Source organism: Glycine soja, chromosome 11 (assembly GCF_004193775.1).
Source record: "Glycine soja cultivar W05 chromosome 11, ASM419377v2, whole genome shotgun sequence".
Lineage (NCBI taxonomy): Eukaryota > Viridiplantae > Streptophyta > Magnoliopsida > Fabales > Fabaceae > Glycine > Glycine soja.
Window position 1 is genome coordinate 1034814 of NC_041012.1, and position 18023 is coordinate 1052836.

An 18023-nucleotide genomic window follows, 5' to 3' on the forward strand; every position below is an offset into this window, starting at 1 on the left:
TAATCGAAACTAAACATTGTAATTAAAATAATTGATCTATAAATTAAAAATGATCAGAGTTTAAAATTATTTTAAATATTGTAAAAAGAATTATTTTGAAATCAACTTCTTGTACATATATATAATCTCTTAAAAAGTGTTAAAAATTATACTTATTTTTTCTCTTGATATATATTTTTATAATAGAATCGATGCCTTCACACAGTGAAATAGGCCTTATGCCAACAACAACAAAAAATCATGTAGATAAGTGACAGCCGATATAAACCTTATCATAGGTTTGACAAACTCATTTATATCCCTTCAAATGTTTCCCAACCATCTCCTTCCAATATTTTTCAAAATCAGGACGGGGTTAAGGCCCAAGCAATCAAATAAGGGCTTTAGGCCCTCCAAAAAAAGCCCTAACTTTTTTTAGTATTAATATATCTCAAAAAAAATTATTATAAAATTATATTTAAAAATAAATTTTAATTAAAATATTATAAGTAACTGTTAATTTTAAGTGTTAAATAAAATTAATTATGTTAATTTAATCGATAATTTTATAAGTAAATAAAAGATTTCTTCTTAAATTTAGATCTTAAGCCGCTCGGTTCAAAATTTGAAGTAAAACTACTATGCGTTGCTTTTTCAAAACTCACTAAAAAATTTAGAATTCTTCATGTTATGACTAGACAACTCCATTTTCCCACATTTCGAGTACACATTAATAAGGCTACTGGCAACATAGACATCATCATAAAATCCAAGTTTTTGAGATGCTGCATGAACCTCCTATCCAGCCTCAAGAAGTCCCGATTCAGCACATGAACTGAGAATAATGGCCAAAGTAGTCCGATGAGGATGTTGGCATTGAAATTGCATTTTTCTAAACAGTTAAACTTCCTCTCTATGATCCGCTTTCTGATTATAGCCTGAGAGTAAAGCATTCCACAAAGTCAAACTAGGGCATGGCATGCAGTCAAATATTTGACGCCCGGTTCTAACATCCCCGGACTTGACACACGCAGTCAGCATGTTAACATAAGTAACATCATCTGGTTCATATCCATCACACTGCATTCTCTGAAGATACTCTGCAGCTTTCTCACTGTTACATCTGTTCCCATACCCAGCTATCATTATATTCCAAGAAACTACACTGTGAAGATTCAAATTAACAAAAACCTTCTCAGCACTATCCATGTCCCATATTTTCGCATACATATCAAGCAACGAGTTGCATAAATGGAGGTCTCTCTCAAATCCCAGTTTAACTGATAGTGTGTGCATTAGTTGAGATCCCGTGACAGAGACCAACATCCCTTTCCCCTTTAGCACAGACACCCAATATGCTGGACAAGGGCACAGAATCGACACGAATCCCTTTTCTCAACATGAGTCTAAACAATTCTGGAGCTTCCTTGACTTGATTTGTCTGTGCCAATCCACCCATCATGGTAGTAAAAGTAACCTCATTAGGCTCAGGAATGTCCCTAAAAACACGAAGCGCATCCGCATTAAGCATGCACTTAGCATACATGTACAAAAGAGCATTAACGACATATATATTACTTTGAAGACCAACCTTGACCACAACCCCATGATTTCTCCTGCCACAGTCTGCATCACACAAAGAACCACAAGCACTAAAAACGGTAGCGAATGTTATATGAGAGGGTTTAACTCCATCCAGCATCACTGAATCGTAGGTATCCAATGCCTGGCGTCCATAACCACATCGCACCATGGTGCTGATCAAGGTGTTGAGTGAGTTGGTGTTCCTTTGAGGCATTTGCAGGAAAAGACAGCACGCGTGTTGGAAACTGCGGGCTTTGCAATAAGCGGCCAAAATGGCGTTCCAGGAAAAGATGTTTTTGTGAGGAATGTTGTCGAACACGTGGCGAGCAGAGGCAATGTGGTCGCATTGGGAATAGAGTTCGATGAAATGGTTGGAGAGAAAGGTGTCGGAGAAAAGGGCGAGACGGAAGAGTCGAGTGTGAACAACCTTGCCGGATAAATGAGCTTTGTCGGTGATGCAGAGTTGAACTAGATTTGCCAAATTCAGACTCTTGATTTTTTCCATCAAAAACGCCACGTCGGAAGTGGCGGCTGTGTTTCTGTTCGGTTACAAATACAAAATTACGCAGCCTCAAATCAAAGGAAGAGCATCCCTGTCTGTGGATAGGAACAACCTTGCTGGTTAAGTAGTGCAGTGAGTGAGTATGGCTCTACTGTCCTCGTCGTTAAGTTCCAAAAAAATTATTTTTTATTAATGGAAATTAAAGATATTATTGAAAGTTTACAATAATTCATTATCTTACTCAAACAATTCAGCCACTTAAACTTTCTTACTCAAAAATTATTTGGAGTAAGTAATTTTTCAATTTTCCCTTTTTTATATAAGGTTTCTTTTTTTTTTAATCCAATTTTAATGTTCTATTTTTAAAAGCTTTTCAAAATAAGTTTTTTCATAAATAAATTGTTACTATTTAACATATAAAACATTTTTTAAATAGTCCTTACACCCATCGTCATAACTTATAATATCATAAATGAAAAGGATTATCAACACCCATTTACATATTTAGAAAAGGATTTAGTAAAAACAATCACTTTTCCATTCATTGGAGACATATTTAAATTACACTTAGACATTTCCTTATGTTTTGTTGAATTACACAAAATATTTTTTTTTTACTCTTACAATGACTTCTCTTATAGATGGATACATGTGTAATATTTTTTAAACCTTAAAGAGAGAGAGTGTATAACGCAAAAAGAAAAGTCAATATACTGTTTTTAAAACAATTATACGAAATTTGTGTAAGGGTAAAAAAGACAAGAGTGTTGTAATTTGTATATAATTTGACAAAATACAAGGAGTGTCGGTATAATTTGCTATTTGCTCGGTTTATAAATGTTGGATGAATATTGAATGATTGAGATTTTGAAAGTGTGTTTTAAATGATTAACCGAAATAAAATAAGTCACCTAATCTTCGTTTGGTGATTCTAAGTTGTTGAATGCATTGGAAAGTGAATGCAACTCATTTTTCTTTTTACAAAGTGTCAAGGTATATATGGCCAAATGAAGAATTTTGATCACATGCAACGCAAGAGACAGGATTTGGCAATCAAGACAAGTTTATTTTCATTTTTGACAACAAAGTCCAACAACATGACATAGTTTCACGAAGCATGGTGATAGCAAGAATGCAATAAATGATAAAGGCATATATGTATATAGAAAAAGTAGATGGCTTCATAATTTTCTGGAGGATATGATGTTGGAATTAATCGAGCTTGTGCTGGCTGATCAGCTGGCCAGAGAAGGTAAGAGGACCAATGGCATTGTGTGTAGGTGAGGTTCCCTCCAGCATAGCCATAGGTCTCACCATACCCACAGCTTCGATGTGTTTGCCAGTCCCTACATAAGAAGAAGCTCTTCTTGTCCCTTGTGGCGAAATAAGAAGCCTGAATGCCCAGTTAAGAACTCTTGGAGCAAACACCCTGTATAGTAGGAATACATCATACCAGCTAGGAAACTTCACATATGCATCTCCTCTACATGCCCCTGATACTATCAACCTTGCGAACTCCTCTACTGGTCCTCCCGTCACGTGCACCTAATTCATCAATAATCAAAATCTATATTCAGTATTAACAATTCAAGACCATGGATAACTTGCTTCATAATTGTATTACATTGTAGTAGTACATTTCAAATACATCAAACCAACTTTGTTTATGCACATAGCAAAGATGGTAAGTTGTTACTGCCATTTGGAAGTATCAACATGGGTAATTAAAAAGACCATGCATTTTTCTAATAGTAATACTATCCAAGTCCTCTTGATTATAAATAACTACCATGGGCAAATGAAACAGAAAGCACCATCTAGTATGGACTACTTACTTCTCTTTCTTCCTTCCATTGCATCTCCGCACCCTCCTCCAGCATGAACTTGCCCCTCGTCATTTCGCTTCCAATCCAACCATGTGTGGCTATTGTTATTCCAACCTCATCTTTCAACTCAAATCTCAGTGTCTCATAAAAGTTCACTAATGCTGCCTTTGCAGCCTTGCATACAGAGAATAGAGAATTAGATTCAAAGACTAAATGCAAGTTGTCAAGAGCATATAAGGTTGACCAAGTAAGCCAACCTTCTTGACGTTTTCAAAATGCCATACAATAGACAAAAATTTGGTTTATTGAGCATAAGTTTCATTAAACTTGTCAATGGTATCATTAGCGTCAAATGCTTTCTTCTTAGAATCCACTAAACAAACTAAACATATTCTTTTGTTATAAAGAAGACAGAATGTTAATGCTAATTATGCTGCAAAAAGAGCCCGATATCTCAAACTTCTGAACTATATTATTGTCATCATGAACACAGAATGTTAATGCATATATACTTACAGCATATAAACTCATCCTTGGCATAGGCAACCAACTTTCAACTGATGCATTGATAATAATACGACCATTGCTTTGATGAAGGTAAGGAAGAGCCACAAATGTTGGATAAACATTCCCCCAAAAATTAATATCCTGAGAATGAAAAGTTTTAAAGACCATACTATCACGGAATACCAACCTCCTTAAATTTTTTTAAAAAAGAATTATGAATAATTGGCAAATTAGAGTTCTATGCCAATTGAAATTCGGATCTGGCATATTGGAATCCTTACCAGGAGAACAGGGAAAACTGATGTGTCTGTAGCTTCTTCAAAGCAGAATGTATGTCCCAAACTCACTGTATTTACAAGATGATCTACTGCACTCACAAAAGACAAATGCAAGAGCACGGAAAAATAAATGAGTAATAAGAATGTAAAGGTGCAAATGTCCTTTCTTTCACAACAAAATTGTCTTTGTTGGAAAAGTTACCATGATAGACAATCAAATATATACAACATGAAAAATAGACAATGATGCATGTGAAAGGTGGCGTGGTAGATCTTAGTGAAATTAAAGTGCACAACAAAGCATACCACGGCCAAAGACATTTATGGTTTCGTTAACAAATCTCCTACAATCATCTTCCTTCACAACATCTGCTGCCATAATCATCACATGTCTTGCACCCAATCTCTTTGCATTCTCAGCGATCCCTCTTAGCCTGTGCTCTCTGCGGGCCACCAACGTTAAATTTGCTCTCCTCAAAGCATACTCATATGCAATTTGCTGCAATTCCAAACTAAACCACATGAGTTTTTGCCAGTATGTTACTATTATTTTTTCAAACATAGAGGCACAATCTATTTGGGCTTTATTTAAGGTTGAAGAAACATGAATAGGTGAAAAATGAGAAACATGCATAATACAAAGAGAACTTGCCTCTCCAATGCCTGAAGATGCCCCGGTGATTATGACCACTTTATTATCCATATCCTCACCATATATACTATTATAAAGCCACTCACAAAAATTGAGGAAGCAAAGTGCAGGCCATGAGAAAGCCAAGGTGATCATACTGCCTGGAGGGACCAACAAGTTAAGCAAGAAGTTTAGAAAGTCCATAGCTTCTTCAATGAAGAGCTGGGAAGGAATTGAAAGAGAGAAGAGAGGGTGTGTGAGTTGGACATGTAAATGTAATGGTTTGAAGAGTGTTATTATAACATGCAAATAGAAAAAGAGCTGAGAGCACACGTGGATGTGGAGAGACATCATGTTGTGACGGATGGAACTTTGCTGCAGACCGAATGAGTGAATTTATCTTTGCTGCCTATGGAATCTTCAGGTACGAGACACCTGCACTGCCCCATGGCCTAGGACACCCTTTTATTAATTAACCTCTTGTGCTAATAATTTTAGAAATGAAACACGCAATTCGTCTCTTCTAGGATACCTATTTAATGACACTCCAAAACAAACATTTTCATGTGAATTATACTAGCTATCTACTTATTCTCGTGGTTTTAAGCAACACATAATCCATCTCTAGTCTTTTTTAACTACCAACCTCTATGATAAAAGACTTCAATCAAATGGAAGGAAAAAAATGTTACATAGTTGTTAAGAAAATTAAATGTCGGTCTAAATCTAAATTGCGTGAGACAGGTACGAATGTTGCACGTTAATTTCTCTCTATTGCGGGTTCTTATTAATTTGTACAAATTCGGTGATTCCTAAAAATCAAATCTATCTTCCTCAAAAAAAAAAAAAAACTATCCAATTAAACCGATTCAGTGTAGTCTTTTCAGGAAGATATTTTTTATTTATTTTTTTTTACCGCAAAACATGCTCACGAAGATACCTATAGTACTTTTTTTTTTTTCAAAATAGGTTAGATTTTTTCTTTTTTCAAATTAGGTTAGATTTTTTCTTTTGTTGGTAGAGCTTGCTGAAACTTTAAAAATGATACATCAGACCTTAAAAGAACCTGGGTCAAACTAAAGTAATTAAATTCAAGAATAAGTTAATTTTCAGGTCTATTTCTATTATGCATAATATTTTAAAGATTAAAAATGAATAAAAAAATTATTTTTTTAAAAAAGTTATATTTTTATTAAGATAAAAATATATTTAAGTCTTATTAAAAATTAATTACTGATTTTAATAATTATGATGTTACAGTAAAAAAAAAGTGATGATATAGTTTGTTTACTGACAACAAGAATTATTATTTATTATTTAATATAAATTATGTAAAAAAATTCATAATAATAATTATCTTAAAACTAGTGTAATAACCTGTTACCTACATAAATCTTAATTTTACAATTTGCAAATTCTTATATTATTATAGCTTTTAATATATTTTATAGAAACAAATAATACAAGAACAAGATTGAATCGTGTTTTTTTAAAAAATTTAAAAGCCTTTCTTAAGACTATATAACACTTTTTATTGTAGGATGAATATAAAAGATCAAATGATGAGAAAATTGGATTTCTTTAAAATATCTAAAAACAAATTCAAAGTCCTATGTCAATTAAATAAGAAAGTACACTGATTCATCTCAACCACAGGATTATCTTCAATTTTTGGCAACTATCAAGTTTTTACTAACTTATCAAAATTATAAGTATTGTTCATTGTCACGAGTGATTCTTATGCTTGCAAGTTCTACTCCAAACTTGACTTAAGACTAGTAATATTCTTTATTTTACCAAGTTACTATTGACTCTAAACAAATCAACAAGATTTTGCACACTGACTAAAATCAGTAATCGTCTTACAGACGGATATAATACTTAGCACTTTTAGTTTTTTCTCTCAAGGTATACTAGGTGCTTTGAGAGCCTAGTAATTTTATAAGAATTTACGTAAAGCTTTACAAGAAAGAATGAAAGAATGATTCGCATGGATTGTTCGTGTCTTATTTCTTCAAAGCTTCTTCTATATATAGATTTTATTTCCAAATATTCGTTGTCTCTCTATAATTGGATTCTTCATTCTGTTCTTCGTTTGAGTTCTTAAATTTGTTGGAGCATTTAATACTTGCATTAAATGCATATTCATTCTTCATGCAAAGTTCATGCTGATAGGATAAGATGTCTTGTACTCTAGTAGGAAAGTCACTTCTATAACAACAGAGCGCATATTTTGATAAGGATCAACGTCTTTTTAGACTATGGACTTCATTTATTTTTCATAGATTTTTGACATATCCTAGAAGAATATTTTCTGCATAAGATAACGATAATTAAATGAATGTCTTAAATGCATTACCTAAATGTTATATCAGATCATTTTATAAGTGTGTTGTCTTCAGACAAAAAACAAATCATGATTTCATAGCATATCATACATAACTTTTATTATTTGTATTTATTTGCATATAATCAAAATAATTAGGAGTTTTGATTTGTCTTTAAAACATAAATATTTTTTGACTTACATATTTGTAATGTATTTTTATTTTAAATATATATATGTCTCTATGTGTGTATAGGTGTGTGTATGCTTGCAAGTATAATGATAAGTATCCGTTAAAAAATTAAAACAAAAAATACATTAAATTAAAAACAAACAAATTTAAAGCATATTATTATACTAAAATAAATACTTAAAAATTAAATAATTTGAATTTTTATATTTATACTAAAATTATTTTATAGCAACTTAACTTATACATAATTAAATTTATTTAAGTAATTTCAAATTACATAAGCTTGAGTTATTATCTAGCCTTGTCTATTAATAAGCAATTAAAATAAAAAAATGATTTATTTTATCCTCATATTATTTATAATGTATATTGAACGTTTTAAAAAAGGGACAATTGAATCTTTAAATCATGATATTAATTACCAATTTGAATATATTAATTACCTTAATTATTCTTTTAATATATCAACTGCTTATATCAATCAGCATATCGGGTAGGTTTAAGCAAATAAATGATACAATTTTTTTTAGGTAGATAAATTTTCCCTTAATATTATTTTTAATAAGATATTAAATAAGAAGATCTTTATGGGTTAGTCATAATATTCCTAGTAACGTTATTCCTGGAAATATAACATGATATCTTAAAACAAACATTTTACATAAAATAAAATTTTTCTATTTTTCATGTTTTGCTTAAATTTTATTTTGTTTGTTTTGACGGAAAAGATAAATTAATTATGCGAAACTTAATTTTTTTTCATTATTTGTTATGTGTGGAGAAAAACACAATTAACAATCTTATTTTATATAATATATAGATAATATATATATAGATTATATAAAATATTAATAATCAGTTTTTAGTGGATGGTGTAAAATCTTTTATACTAAACTATGCATACCTAATAAATTTTAATTTTCTAATTAAATCAAATTGGTTCATTTAATCTTAAATTATCACAAATGGAAGATTTGTACTTTTATAGTATTTATTTAAAAGTTATATTTAAAATAATATTTGATTGGTCAAACACTGTAATAAATATTAAAATGTTAAAATTGATTTTATTGATGTTAATTTTGTGAAATTAAGAAAAGTAAAGATTTTGTTGCTTGATGTGTAAGAATAGAGTATTTCGAGCGAAGAAGGAAGATGATGATAAGGATGAATCTGGAACCCTCGGTATCTCCCAATTCTCGCACACACCCCACAAATCTCCCATCCCTCTTTCCCTCCCTCCAACCATTTTTCCAAATCAAACCCATAATCAAATAAATTCTTTTGTTTTTTTCATTTTTCCCTTAATGTCCCTCGACCCCTTCATCCTCCTGCCTTTGCTTTGTACACAACATAACAACAATCAAAAACACTTTGTTTTTCGTTTTTTTTTATTTTGATTTCAACAAATAAACGAGAAAAAAATCTCCTACATTGTTGTTGTTGTTGTTGTGGCGGCCTAGCCTTCTGTGTTCATTGCAGGAAATTTGAGTATTTTTTCTCCCCGTTCTTTAACCTTAAAGGTCAAGAAATTTGTGCATTTTTTCTTCATTCTTTGTCGTCTACCTTTTCCTTGAATTGAATTATCAACCACCCTTTGATTTGGGAATCCCTTCCTTGTTTGTTTTTCTGTGATTATACATTTCTTGTTCACATATTCATTCAGAGAGCTTGATTTTCAAAATTTTGTGTGTCATTTTCTGTTTGAGTCCCTATTAAGATTCCGCAATCTGGAGGTGTAAAGCATTGAATTTTGAAAGCCACTTCCCAAATCTGTAATATCCGTTATTTTTTTTTATGAATTCTTATTACGTGGGAAATAAGTCAATAGACACATAGCACCATTGATTTTGTTGGTGGAATTTTCCACTGGCATGATCGTCTTTGTTCTTAATAAAGGGTACCCAGTACAAGTTTTCACGGTAAATGGCTACTTGATCAAAGGAATAAGAAGGGTGGGAGCTTCTGGGTTCCCAAGAAAATACAAGTGTACCCAGTTGCTTAAGTATACAAAAAGGTAGTGACTTATTGATCTATTCTTTTGCAAGAATATGGGGTGCATATGCTCAAAAAGCTCTTCAGACGACAAAGAGAAAGTTGATGAATATGAGAAAGAAAAAGAAAAAGAGTCGTCGAACAAGTCTTCTTCTGTGCAAGTGGTTGCTCCTGCTGTCTCAACTGCACAGTTAGATGGTAGCACGAATGGTTCGGGGCCCCGAATGGCTAAGTCATCATCACAAGTGATTAGAGAGTTTGTCAAAGATAATAAAAGCAACAAGAACCACTTAGATGCTGCCACAAGAAGCCAGCACCAGAGGTGCAACACGATGAGCGGTGGTGTAGGTGAAAGAAAGCCACTAATGAGTAGAATCCTTAGCGTGCAACATTTTGCAGGAGAACAACATGTTGATTCTGGATGGCCATTGTGGTTATCTTCAGTGGCAGCAGAAGCCATCAAAGGGTGGATGCCTCGACGGGCAGACTCTTTTGAAAAATTAGACCAAGTTAGTTTCAAAAATATCACTTCTAATTCATGCCCCCCTTTTATTTCAAAATGGTTCAACTAATTTACATGCAAGTGAATGTTGTGTTGAATGTGCAGATTGGACAAGGGGCTTATAGCAGTGTGCATAAAGCTCGTGACCTTGAGACTGGTAAAATTGTGGCCTTGAAGAAGGTTCGCTTTTCAAGTACAGAAGCAGAAAGTGTCAAATTCATGGCAAGGGAAATCTATATATTGCGTCAACTCGACCATCCTAATGTCATCAAGCTTGAGGGTATTGTCACGTCTAGAACGTCCACCAGTTTGTACCTTGTTTTTGAATACATGGAGCATGACCTTGCTGGGCTAGCAACTATACATGGCTTCAAGTTAACTGAACCACAGGTACGTACGTGTTGTGCATGTTAAATGTGCTTTTTATAGTTATTCTTTTTTTAAGATGCCTTCTAGTTAAACAATAAATTTCAGTCACATGGTGTGGTTAAGGAAAATAAGTGGATGTGCTAGTTTATAGCGAATTAGCAATTGATAGAATGAGTGAATCTTTTATAAGTCGAAAAGGAAGAAAATTGTAACTTGTTTAGCAAAAAGAGTGGTAGAATGTTTTAGTTGTATGATATTGCGTTATTTTACTCGCTGGCTGGCTTTGCAGATAAAATGTTATATGCAGCAACTGCTTCGTGGGCTTGAACACTGCCATAGTCGGGGTGTGTTGCACCGTGACATCAAGGGTTCAAATCTTCTGATTGACAACAACGGAAATCTCAAGATTGGAGATTTTGGTCTTTCAATAGTTTGTGATCCTGATAAAAAGCAGCCATTGACTAGCCGTGTTGTGACTCTGTGGTATAGGGCACCTGAGCTTTTGCTAGGTGCTACAGATTATGGGGCTGCAATTGACATGTGGAGTGTTGGTTGCATTCTTGCCGAATTGCTGGTGGGGAAGCCAATCATGCCTGGAAGAACAGAGGTATTTTTCATGAACCAACATGATTAATGCACTTAATTTTTTTTATAAGGAAATGTTAGCTGGAGAAATTGAACCCACGACCTTTCTCTCTCCCTTCTCCTTTTACCATCAAACTAACCTTATAACTCCGATTAATGCACTTCATAATTAGATTTTGTATTGAAGTGCTTCCCTTTATCTAAATTACTAAATTATGTTTACTTCTGTCATTTGAGTTAACGTTTTCTGACTAGATGGTGGTAGTGTGTGGTATTCTTGTTAATTATTCATTTGGAGCCTGTTTTTAGTTTATATGTTTGATAAAATCAGAGTGCAAAAACTGTAAAAATTACATTCTAGATATAAGTCCCATTGAGGTAGAAGGTTCCCCAACCAAGTAAACAAAAGAGCATTTTACTTGCAGATGGAATTTCCATTACTACTAAGCACAGGAAAAAGAATTGCAATTTAATATCAAGAATGTATGCAGGTGGAACAAATGCACAAAATTTTTAAGCTTTGTGGTTCGCCATCTGAAGACTATTGGCAGAGAACAAAATTACCCCATGCAACAAGTTTTAAGCCTCAACACCCTTACAACCGCCAAGTTTCCGAAACATTTAAAAACTTTTCTCCCACGGCATCGGCTCTTGTTGATATGCTCCTTACAATAGAACCAGAAGATCGAGGATCAGCAACTTCTGCACTCGAGAGTCAGGTAATTCTGAGCAGTCTTTCATCCTTTTTCCAAGCATACTTTCAGGGAAATTAATTCTATTATCATGCTTAAAATCTAGAAAAGGGTAAAGGTGTTGTTCTATGAAGTGCTTCTAATGGTGTTATTAAATGAAATTACATGTGTAACAGTTATTAAAAACAACAGATGTAACAGTTCATTCATCAATGAAAATACAACTTGTGTAATGACTAACAACACATTTTGTTTTCAATGAAGAACAACATCAAAATCACATAAAATAGTACTCAAGTCTTGTCCTTCATAAAAGTTAACTCCCCTGAAATTGCAGCTTGACAGTTGTCGTCACCATAAAAAAGAAAAACAAAAGTGCATTTTAAAATTGGAACTCCTAATCACTTTTCTTTGCCTCTTAAAAGAACTATATATTTAAAAGTTTTGAATTTGTCTAAGATCCCCAACTGCCTTTTTTTCCTTATATTCTTTTAGGCTTTTTTTCACTATAGTTTTTCAAACTGATGATGATGTTCTATTTACAAGAACTGCTTTGGGTATTCTACTTACCTTATTACTGTTCATGTTGGGTTTTTGTCAGTTCTTCACGACAAACCCCTTACCTTGTAATCCCTCAAGTTTACCCAAGTTTTCACCAACCAAGGAGTTTGATTCTAAGCGTCGCGAAAAGGAAGCTACAAGGTATTATAAGTTTCATTTCCCTATATATTAAAGATACTGATTGATTTATTAACAGTTTCATTGGCATTTTTTTTTAATGTTATATCTAACAGAAATACATAATATAGTATACACCCTTCTCATGTTAAGCACATTCGATTGTCCAAACCATTAGTACCATTTTCCTTGGTGGAAACATGGTAGGACTAAAGATCTCCCAGAGAAAGTAACATCACTCTACGTGATAACAAGGACCAAAACTATATGATGAAGATACATAGTTTGGTGGGAGCTCAGACAATGTTAAAACATATGCATCCTATTAAAGATTACCGTTTTTTTTTTAATCAGGAAAAATGCGGAATCTATTAAAGGACGTGGACCAGCTTCTGTTTATAGGGGAGCAGCAGATACCAAAGTAATGGGTTCACCAAAGTATATTGCTCGGGGAGATATTTCTATGCGGGTATGTTTTATGTTTATAGGCATATCCATGCCATGGTGATTATAATTTTGTTCAATTCTCATGCATGGCTAGTTGAACAACATTGGCAGGGCAAGTCAAATACTAGAATGTCCCATGTTAAACATCAATCGGAAGAGGATGGTGAGTCTAACGACAATGGTGAAGCAACCATGATAAGTCTACACAATGCCTACACACAGATGCAGAGCAGTATGGCAGGACCATCCTCATTGAGGAAGAATTCAGAATTACCGACACATCATGCAGCGGCAGAATTTTCTACCTCTTCCGTTAAAAAGGAACCGGGCATGTCTGTTCGTGAACCTGGGGTGGTAATTAAAGAACAACATTTTCTTCATTATGTCATGTCACTTTTAGTTTGCTACACACACGCATTAACAACTTTTTATATTCTTTTTTCCCCCTCTAATTGACGAACCCCTTTGTTTACCTTTGTGATTTCAGGGTTATATGCCGAAGAAAAATAGGATCCACTGCTCTGGACCATTGGGTAGCAACATTGATGACATGCTTAAAGAGCATGAGCGATTAATGCAAGATGTTTTCCGTAGCGTAAAAAAAAACAATCCGTGAAAGTGATTTTATTTTGGGGACGTGAAATTCTATCCTGGCATGCCTGATTCTACTAAAAAGGGAGAGCAATGTAAAGTAATAGAGAAAAATATACTCAGTTTCTAATGGCAAGATGTGTGGAAAAAAAAAGTTTCTAATGGCTAGAATCCAACATTGGGTGTACTTTCTGCAAAGGTTGAGCATCAATTGCCTTTGTCAAGTGGACATTGGGTTTTCTTTCTTCAAAGATCGATTCTTAAGAATACAATCAATACACTAACACAATACCATTAAGCTCAGCAACGATAACTTGAGGCTAAACCAACTTAAATATAGTTGTGAAACATTTCATTAGAATCCGTTAAACAAGAACTACAAAAATCACATAATTCACCGTTAAGGCATTTCTCATGCCCCATAATGTAAAAAGACTACCATAACCTGCATGAGAATAATATAAATAGGTCATAGAGATCTCACGAATATCTTTAATTTTTACGCTCTTATTATTCACTTAAAAGTTATTTTGAAACGAACCACATTGAAAATTGACTTGAGAAACTAGAGAAAATTTTATTTGATTGTTCTTCTCTTTAAAGACTGGTGATGCTGAACATCTGAATTGATGTTTATAAACTGTATTTCCCCTCTATCTTTAATTCAATACAAGACTTGGGGTGAAATTTAACAATTAATACATAGGGGGGAAAGTACATTTTAATCATTGTAGTACTTAATATGTTTGTCCCTTTTATAGGGTTCCTCGGTAGAATTTTTTTAATTTTGATTCATATGTGAAAAAAGGTTAAAATAGCATTATAACTTTAATAAATAATAAAAACCAATTTTTAAATACTATTTCTTTTATGTAAATAGTATACGTCAGGTCTTTATTGGGTTAATCCTAAAAATGATTTGACAGGCCAAAGAACCAGGATCCTAGTGGCTATCGATTTTATCTTTTATCTATAATTCTAATGGTTAGAAAGAGTTTGAAGTGCATTAGGAGGAGTAGAAAATATGAATTAAAACATGGGAGGGCAAGGGTATAAGTATGTAATACACTTGATGTTCTAGAGGCCATTCCGGGAATATAAAAAGTAAATGAAAATATAGTACTAAACAGCAATAATAACAGTGTTGACTTATGATTTTGAGTTGAGTGGTGTTTTGCCCTAACCTAAACCTCAAGCATTGGCAGGCAGTGGAAATGGAGCAGCGGTTAGCAAACACATGGAGAATGCCTCTTAACGACAAGAAATTCATAGAAACTGCTCTCCTTTCCGACCTCCGACTCGACGGCCGTCGCCCCTCCGACTACCGCAAGCTCACCGTCAAGCTGGCCAAGCAAGACGGCTCCGCGGAGGTTCATTTGGGCCAAACCCACGTTATGACCTTCGTCACCGCCCAACTCGTCCGCCCCTACCGAGACCGCCCCAACGAGGGCTCCCTCTCCATCTTCACCGAGTTCTCTCCCATGGCCGACCCCTCCTTCGACCCCGGCCGCCCCTCCGACGCCGCCGTCGAGCTCGGCCGTGTCGTGGACCGTGGCCTCCGCGAAAGCCGTGCCATCGACACTGAATCGCTCTGCGTCCTCTCCGGCAAACTCGTCTGGGCCATTCGCGTCGATATCCACATACTCGACAATGCCGGAAATCTCGTCGACGCTGCAAATATCGCCGCGTTGGCTTCTCTGTTGACTTTCCGGCGGCCGGAATGCTCGTTGGCCGGAGAAGACGGGCAGGATGTGGTGGTGCATCCTCCCGAGGAGCGCGACCCGATTCCGTTGATTATTCATCATCTTCCCATTGCTGTTACCTTTGGATTTTTCAGCAATGAAAATCTCCTCGTACGAATTCCTTTTTGATTGATGCTCTTTCTCTCTGGTTTTGTTTTTAGAGTTTTTTCTTTATTTAGGGTTTAGGGTTTATGTGTGTAGGTGATAGATCCGACGCACCATGAAGAGTGTGTGATGACAGGCCGCATGACTGCCACGCTTAATTCAAACGGCGACGTTTGTGCAATTCAAAAGCCTGGGGGAGAGAGTGTCTCTCATAGCGTTATCATGCACTGCTTGAAACTTGCTCATGTTAAAGCTACTGATATTACAACTAAGATTAGGGATGCCGTGAGTTCTCTTTTCTTGCCTGCTATTGCTGCACCTGTTTATTTGTCATGTCAAATTTGTAGCTGATATTCTTTGTGAATTGATTAGGTTGAAATACACAACAATGAAAGGGCTTTACGGAAGATTAAACGCCATTCTTCGTCTGTTGCTGTGGATGTATGTGGGGAAAAACAAAATCAATTGGATGCTAGTCATTTGGACAAATTGAAGCTGGAAGAAGAAGAAGAAAGTCCTATGGAATGTGAAGCCTCACCATCAGGACAAGAGCAAAGTAAGGATGGAGTCTCAAAGAATTTCACCGGTGGTCCCTCGAGTTGGTACGATACTAGCTAGTCCAAGAACTAATAGTTTTCTTTGTATTTGTTTTTGTTTTAAAATTTATTGATAGTCTAGTTGTTTCTAGTCCAGTCCATTTATTACTGCTAGAGACCTGCAAATGCAGAGAAATTATCATTGTCTTACAAAAAGAAAAAAGAAAATAGTACTCTACTCACATGTATGATATATCAGTGGCATAACAAATTGCTCCAGATCATGTATATAAATCTAAAACAAACTTTTATGAGACTGAAGACTATTTACAGCCAGTGGATAGATAAGTTGGAAACTTACTGCAATAAAGCAACAGAGAGATAGAAAGTAAACTGAAATTAGTAATTGCCATTGCCAGGTCATTTTGAGGTCCTTCCATTCTGACTTTTGTCTATGTTAAGAAGAAATTCTTTGGTTAAACTATTTGTTACCTTATAGTTCCTATTTTAAGTTTTAGTCCCTACACAAGAAAATTGCAAGTTCTAGTCTCTGTATGAGAAAACTTTAAGTTCTAGTCCCTACACATGCATAAAAGTAAAGTTTTGGTCCCTGACATTACTGCTAGAGAAAAATTTCTGGCGGTATAAAACCACTACAAAAACTCTATGATAGTGATAAATGCTACAAAAATTTAGCTAAGGACTAAAACTTACAATTTTCTGGTATAGGGACTAAAACTTATAATGGGCACAAATATTGGGACCAAATGAATATTTTAACCAAATCCTTTTGAAATTTTATTAGAATACATTTTATATCTTGTCACCATTGCTCCTTCACTTCCTCAGGGATCCCTACTCAGAGTGTGTCAATTCAGATCTTCTAAAAGCTTCTCTAGCTTCACGCGGTAATAGCTTCTCTTTAATCTTCAATTATGATATTAGCTGTTATGTGGCTTTTGATTGAACCAGTAGTTTATTGTCTGACTTTGATTGAATAAATTATAAACTTCTCCGTAAACACTTATTGGAGAAGAAATTAAGACTAAAGAATGCATTGAGCTTCTTCATAAGCTAATAAAATCAACTTGTGCGTTTTAGTTTTTGGAGAAGTTCAATGATAGAGCTTCTATTAGAGTCAAGTGCATAAGTTGATTTTAGTTTATGGGAGAAACTCAAATTATTTTATCTTATTTTCTTCTCTTATAAGTGCTTATGAAGAAGTTTATCTAAACTGGACCTATGTATGCATCGTTTTCTCTTGTTGCTTTTATTTAGACTTTTTCCTTTGGGATTTCATTTTCAATTTGAAATGGTCAACTGGTGTCTGGATCACTTTATACACGTGTATGTGGTCTAATGAGAAGATGGAACTGCGTACACTCGACTCATTAGAATTGTTGTATAATATGCAGGACCGTCAGTTCCTAGTAAACAAAAGGATTCAAGACGTGAAACTAAGCCCAAGGAACCACCACTGGAAATTAAGACAGATTCTACACCAATTAACAAGGCTCTAACTGCTGGGCAGAATAACAAAGGTAAGACTCTCAAGGATGCCGTCAAGCCCAAACACAAGAAGAAGAAAATAGTATCTTCCAATAATGAAAATTAAATGATTAAATTAGTTCTTTGTTGACTTATTACCTCTCACCTTCTAAGCTTGTGTTCGTATACCTGTTGCAACGGGGAAGTGAATTGCAAATGTTCCCATTTTTGAGAAGCAACGATTTCTTGTGTTTGTATACTCGTTTAGGGCATTCCAAATAGAGAAACAAACATGCACACTAAGTTGTCTGAACTGTTAGGCTGTATTTCTGTTTCCTCTTGGATGTGATAGATAGGATGTTGGAAACATTAGATGGACAATGGAGTCTCAATTATTTTTCCGTGATAGAAACTCCTGAGATAATATTCTATATAAGACTTTTTTTGGTACTTGAAAAGTTCCTTCA

At 34.5% G+C, this 18023-nt stretch overlaps 3 protein-coding genes and 1 pseudogene across 3 annotated transcripts; 2 read left to right on the forward strand and 2 right to left on the reverse strand.

The window, feature by feature from the left end:
• Positions 1 to 600: 600 nt before the first annotated feature.
• On the reverse strand, positions 601 to 2278 carry LOC114375938 (annotated as a pseudogene).
• An 832-nt stretch (positions 2279 to 3110) lies between these two features.
• On the reverse strand, positions 3111 to 5593 carry LOC114375281 (11-beta-hydroxysteroid dehydrogenase-like 5). The gene is made up of 6 exons (XM_028333060.1): positions 5329 to 5593; positions 4983 to 5175; positions 4680 to 4765; positions 4408 to 4539; positions 3901 to 4065; positions 3111 to 3610 (listed from the first exon to the last, which is right to left on the reverse strand). The coding sequence occupies exons 1-6, from the start codon at positions 5509 to 5511 to the stop codon at positions 3278 to 3280; spliced, it is 1092 nt and encodes a 363-aa protein (XP_028188861.1). The 5' UTR covers positions 5512 to 5593; the 3' UTR covers positions 3111 to 3277.
• Positions 5594 to 9001: 3408 nt separating this feature from the next.
• LOC114375543 (probable serine/threonine-protein kinase At1g54610) lies at positions 9002 to 14208 on the forward strand. The gene is made up of 8 exons (XM_028333335.1): positions 9002 to 10330; positions 10429 to 10713; positions 10982 to 11299; positions 11769 to 11996; positions 12571 to 12671; positions 13002 to 13116; positions 13206 to 13448; positions 13582 to 14208. Exons 1-8 carry the CDS (start codon positions 9878 to 9880, stop codon positions 13708 to 13710), a joined length of 1872 nt encoding a protein of 623 aa, XP_028189136.1. The 5' UTR covers positions 9002 to 9877; the 3' UTR covers positions 13711 to 14208.
• Positions 14209 to 14806: 598 nt separating this feature from the next.
• LOC114377289 (exosome complex component RRP45A-like) lies at positions 14807 to 18023 on the forward strand. Its single transcript, XM_028335735.1, has 5 exons — positions 14807 to 15538; positions 15629 to 15817; positions 15905 to 16134; positions 16918 to 16976; positions 17484 to 18023. Exons 1-5 carry the CDS (start codon positions 14900 to 14902, stop codon positions 17681 to 17683), a joined length of 1317 nt encoding a protein of 438 aa, XP_028191536.1. The 5' UTR covers positions 14807 to 14899; the 3' UTR covers positions 17684 to 18023.

What these genes read in the sequence shown, in the direction of transcription:
- LOC114375543 (XM_028333335.1), top strand. Translation starts at nt 9,878, where the DNA reads ATGGGGTGCATATGCTCAAAAAGCTCTTCAGACGACAAAGAGAAAGTT. An exon ending in TCATGCCTGGAAGAACAGAG is followed by an intron (nt 11,300 to 11,768) that starts GTATTTTTCATG and finishes GAATGTATGCAG; the next exon opens with GTGGAACAAATGCACAAAAT. An exon ending in CTTCTGCACTCGAGAGTCAG is followed by an intron (nt 11,997 to 12,570) that starts GTAATTCTGAGC and finishes GGTTTTTGTCAG; the next exon opens with TTCTTCACGACAAACCCCTT.
- LOC114375281 (XM_028333060.1), bottom strand. Translation starts at nt 5,511, where the DNA reads ATGGACTTTCTAAACTTCTTGCTTAACTTGTTGGTCCCTCCAGGCAGT. An exon ending in CAGTTTTCCCTGTTCTCCTG is followed by an intron (nt 4,540 to 4,679) that starts GTAAGGATTCCA and finishes TTTCATTCTCAG; the next exon opens with GATATTAATTTTTGGGGGAA. An exon ending in CAAGGATGAGTTTATATGCT is followed by an intron (nt 4,066 to 4,407) that starts GTAAGTATATAT and finishes TCTGTATGCAAG; the next exon opens with GCTGCAAAGGCAGCATTAGT.
- LOC114377289 (XM_028335735.1), top strand. Translation starts at nt 14,900, where the DNA reads ATGGAGCAGCGGTTAGCAAACACATGGAGAATGCCTCTTAACGACAAG. An exon ending in ACCGGTGGTCCCTCGAGTTG is followed by an intron (nt 16,135 to 16,917) that starts GTACGATACTAG and finishes TCACTTCCTCAG; the next exon opens with GGATCCCTACTCAGAGTGTG. An exon ending in AGCTTCTCTAGCTTCACGCG is followed by an intron (nt 16,977 to 17,483) that starts GTAATAGCTTCT and finishes TATAATATGCAG; the next exon opens with GACCGTCAGTTCCTAGTAAA.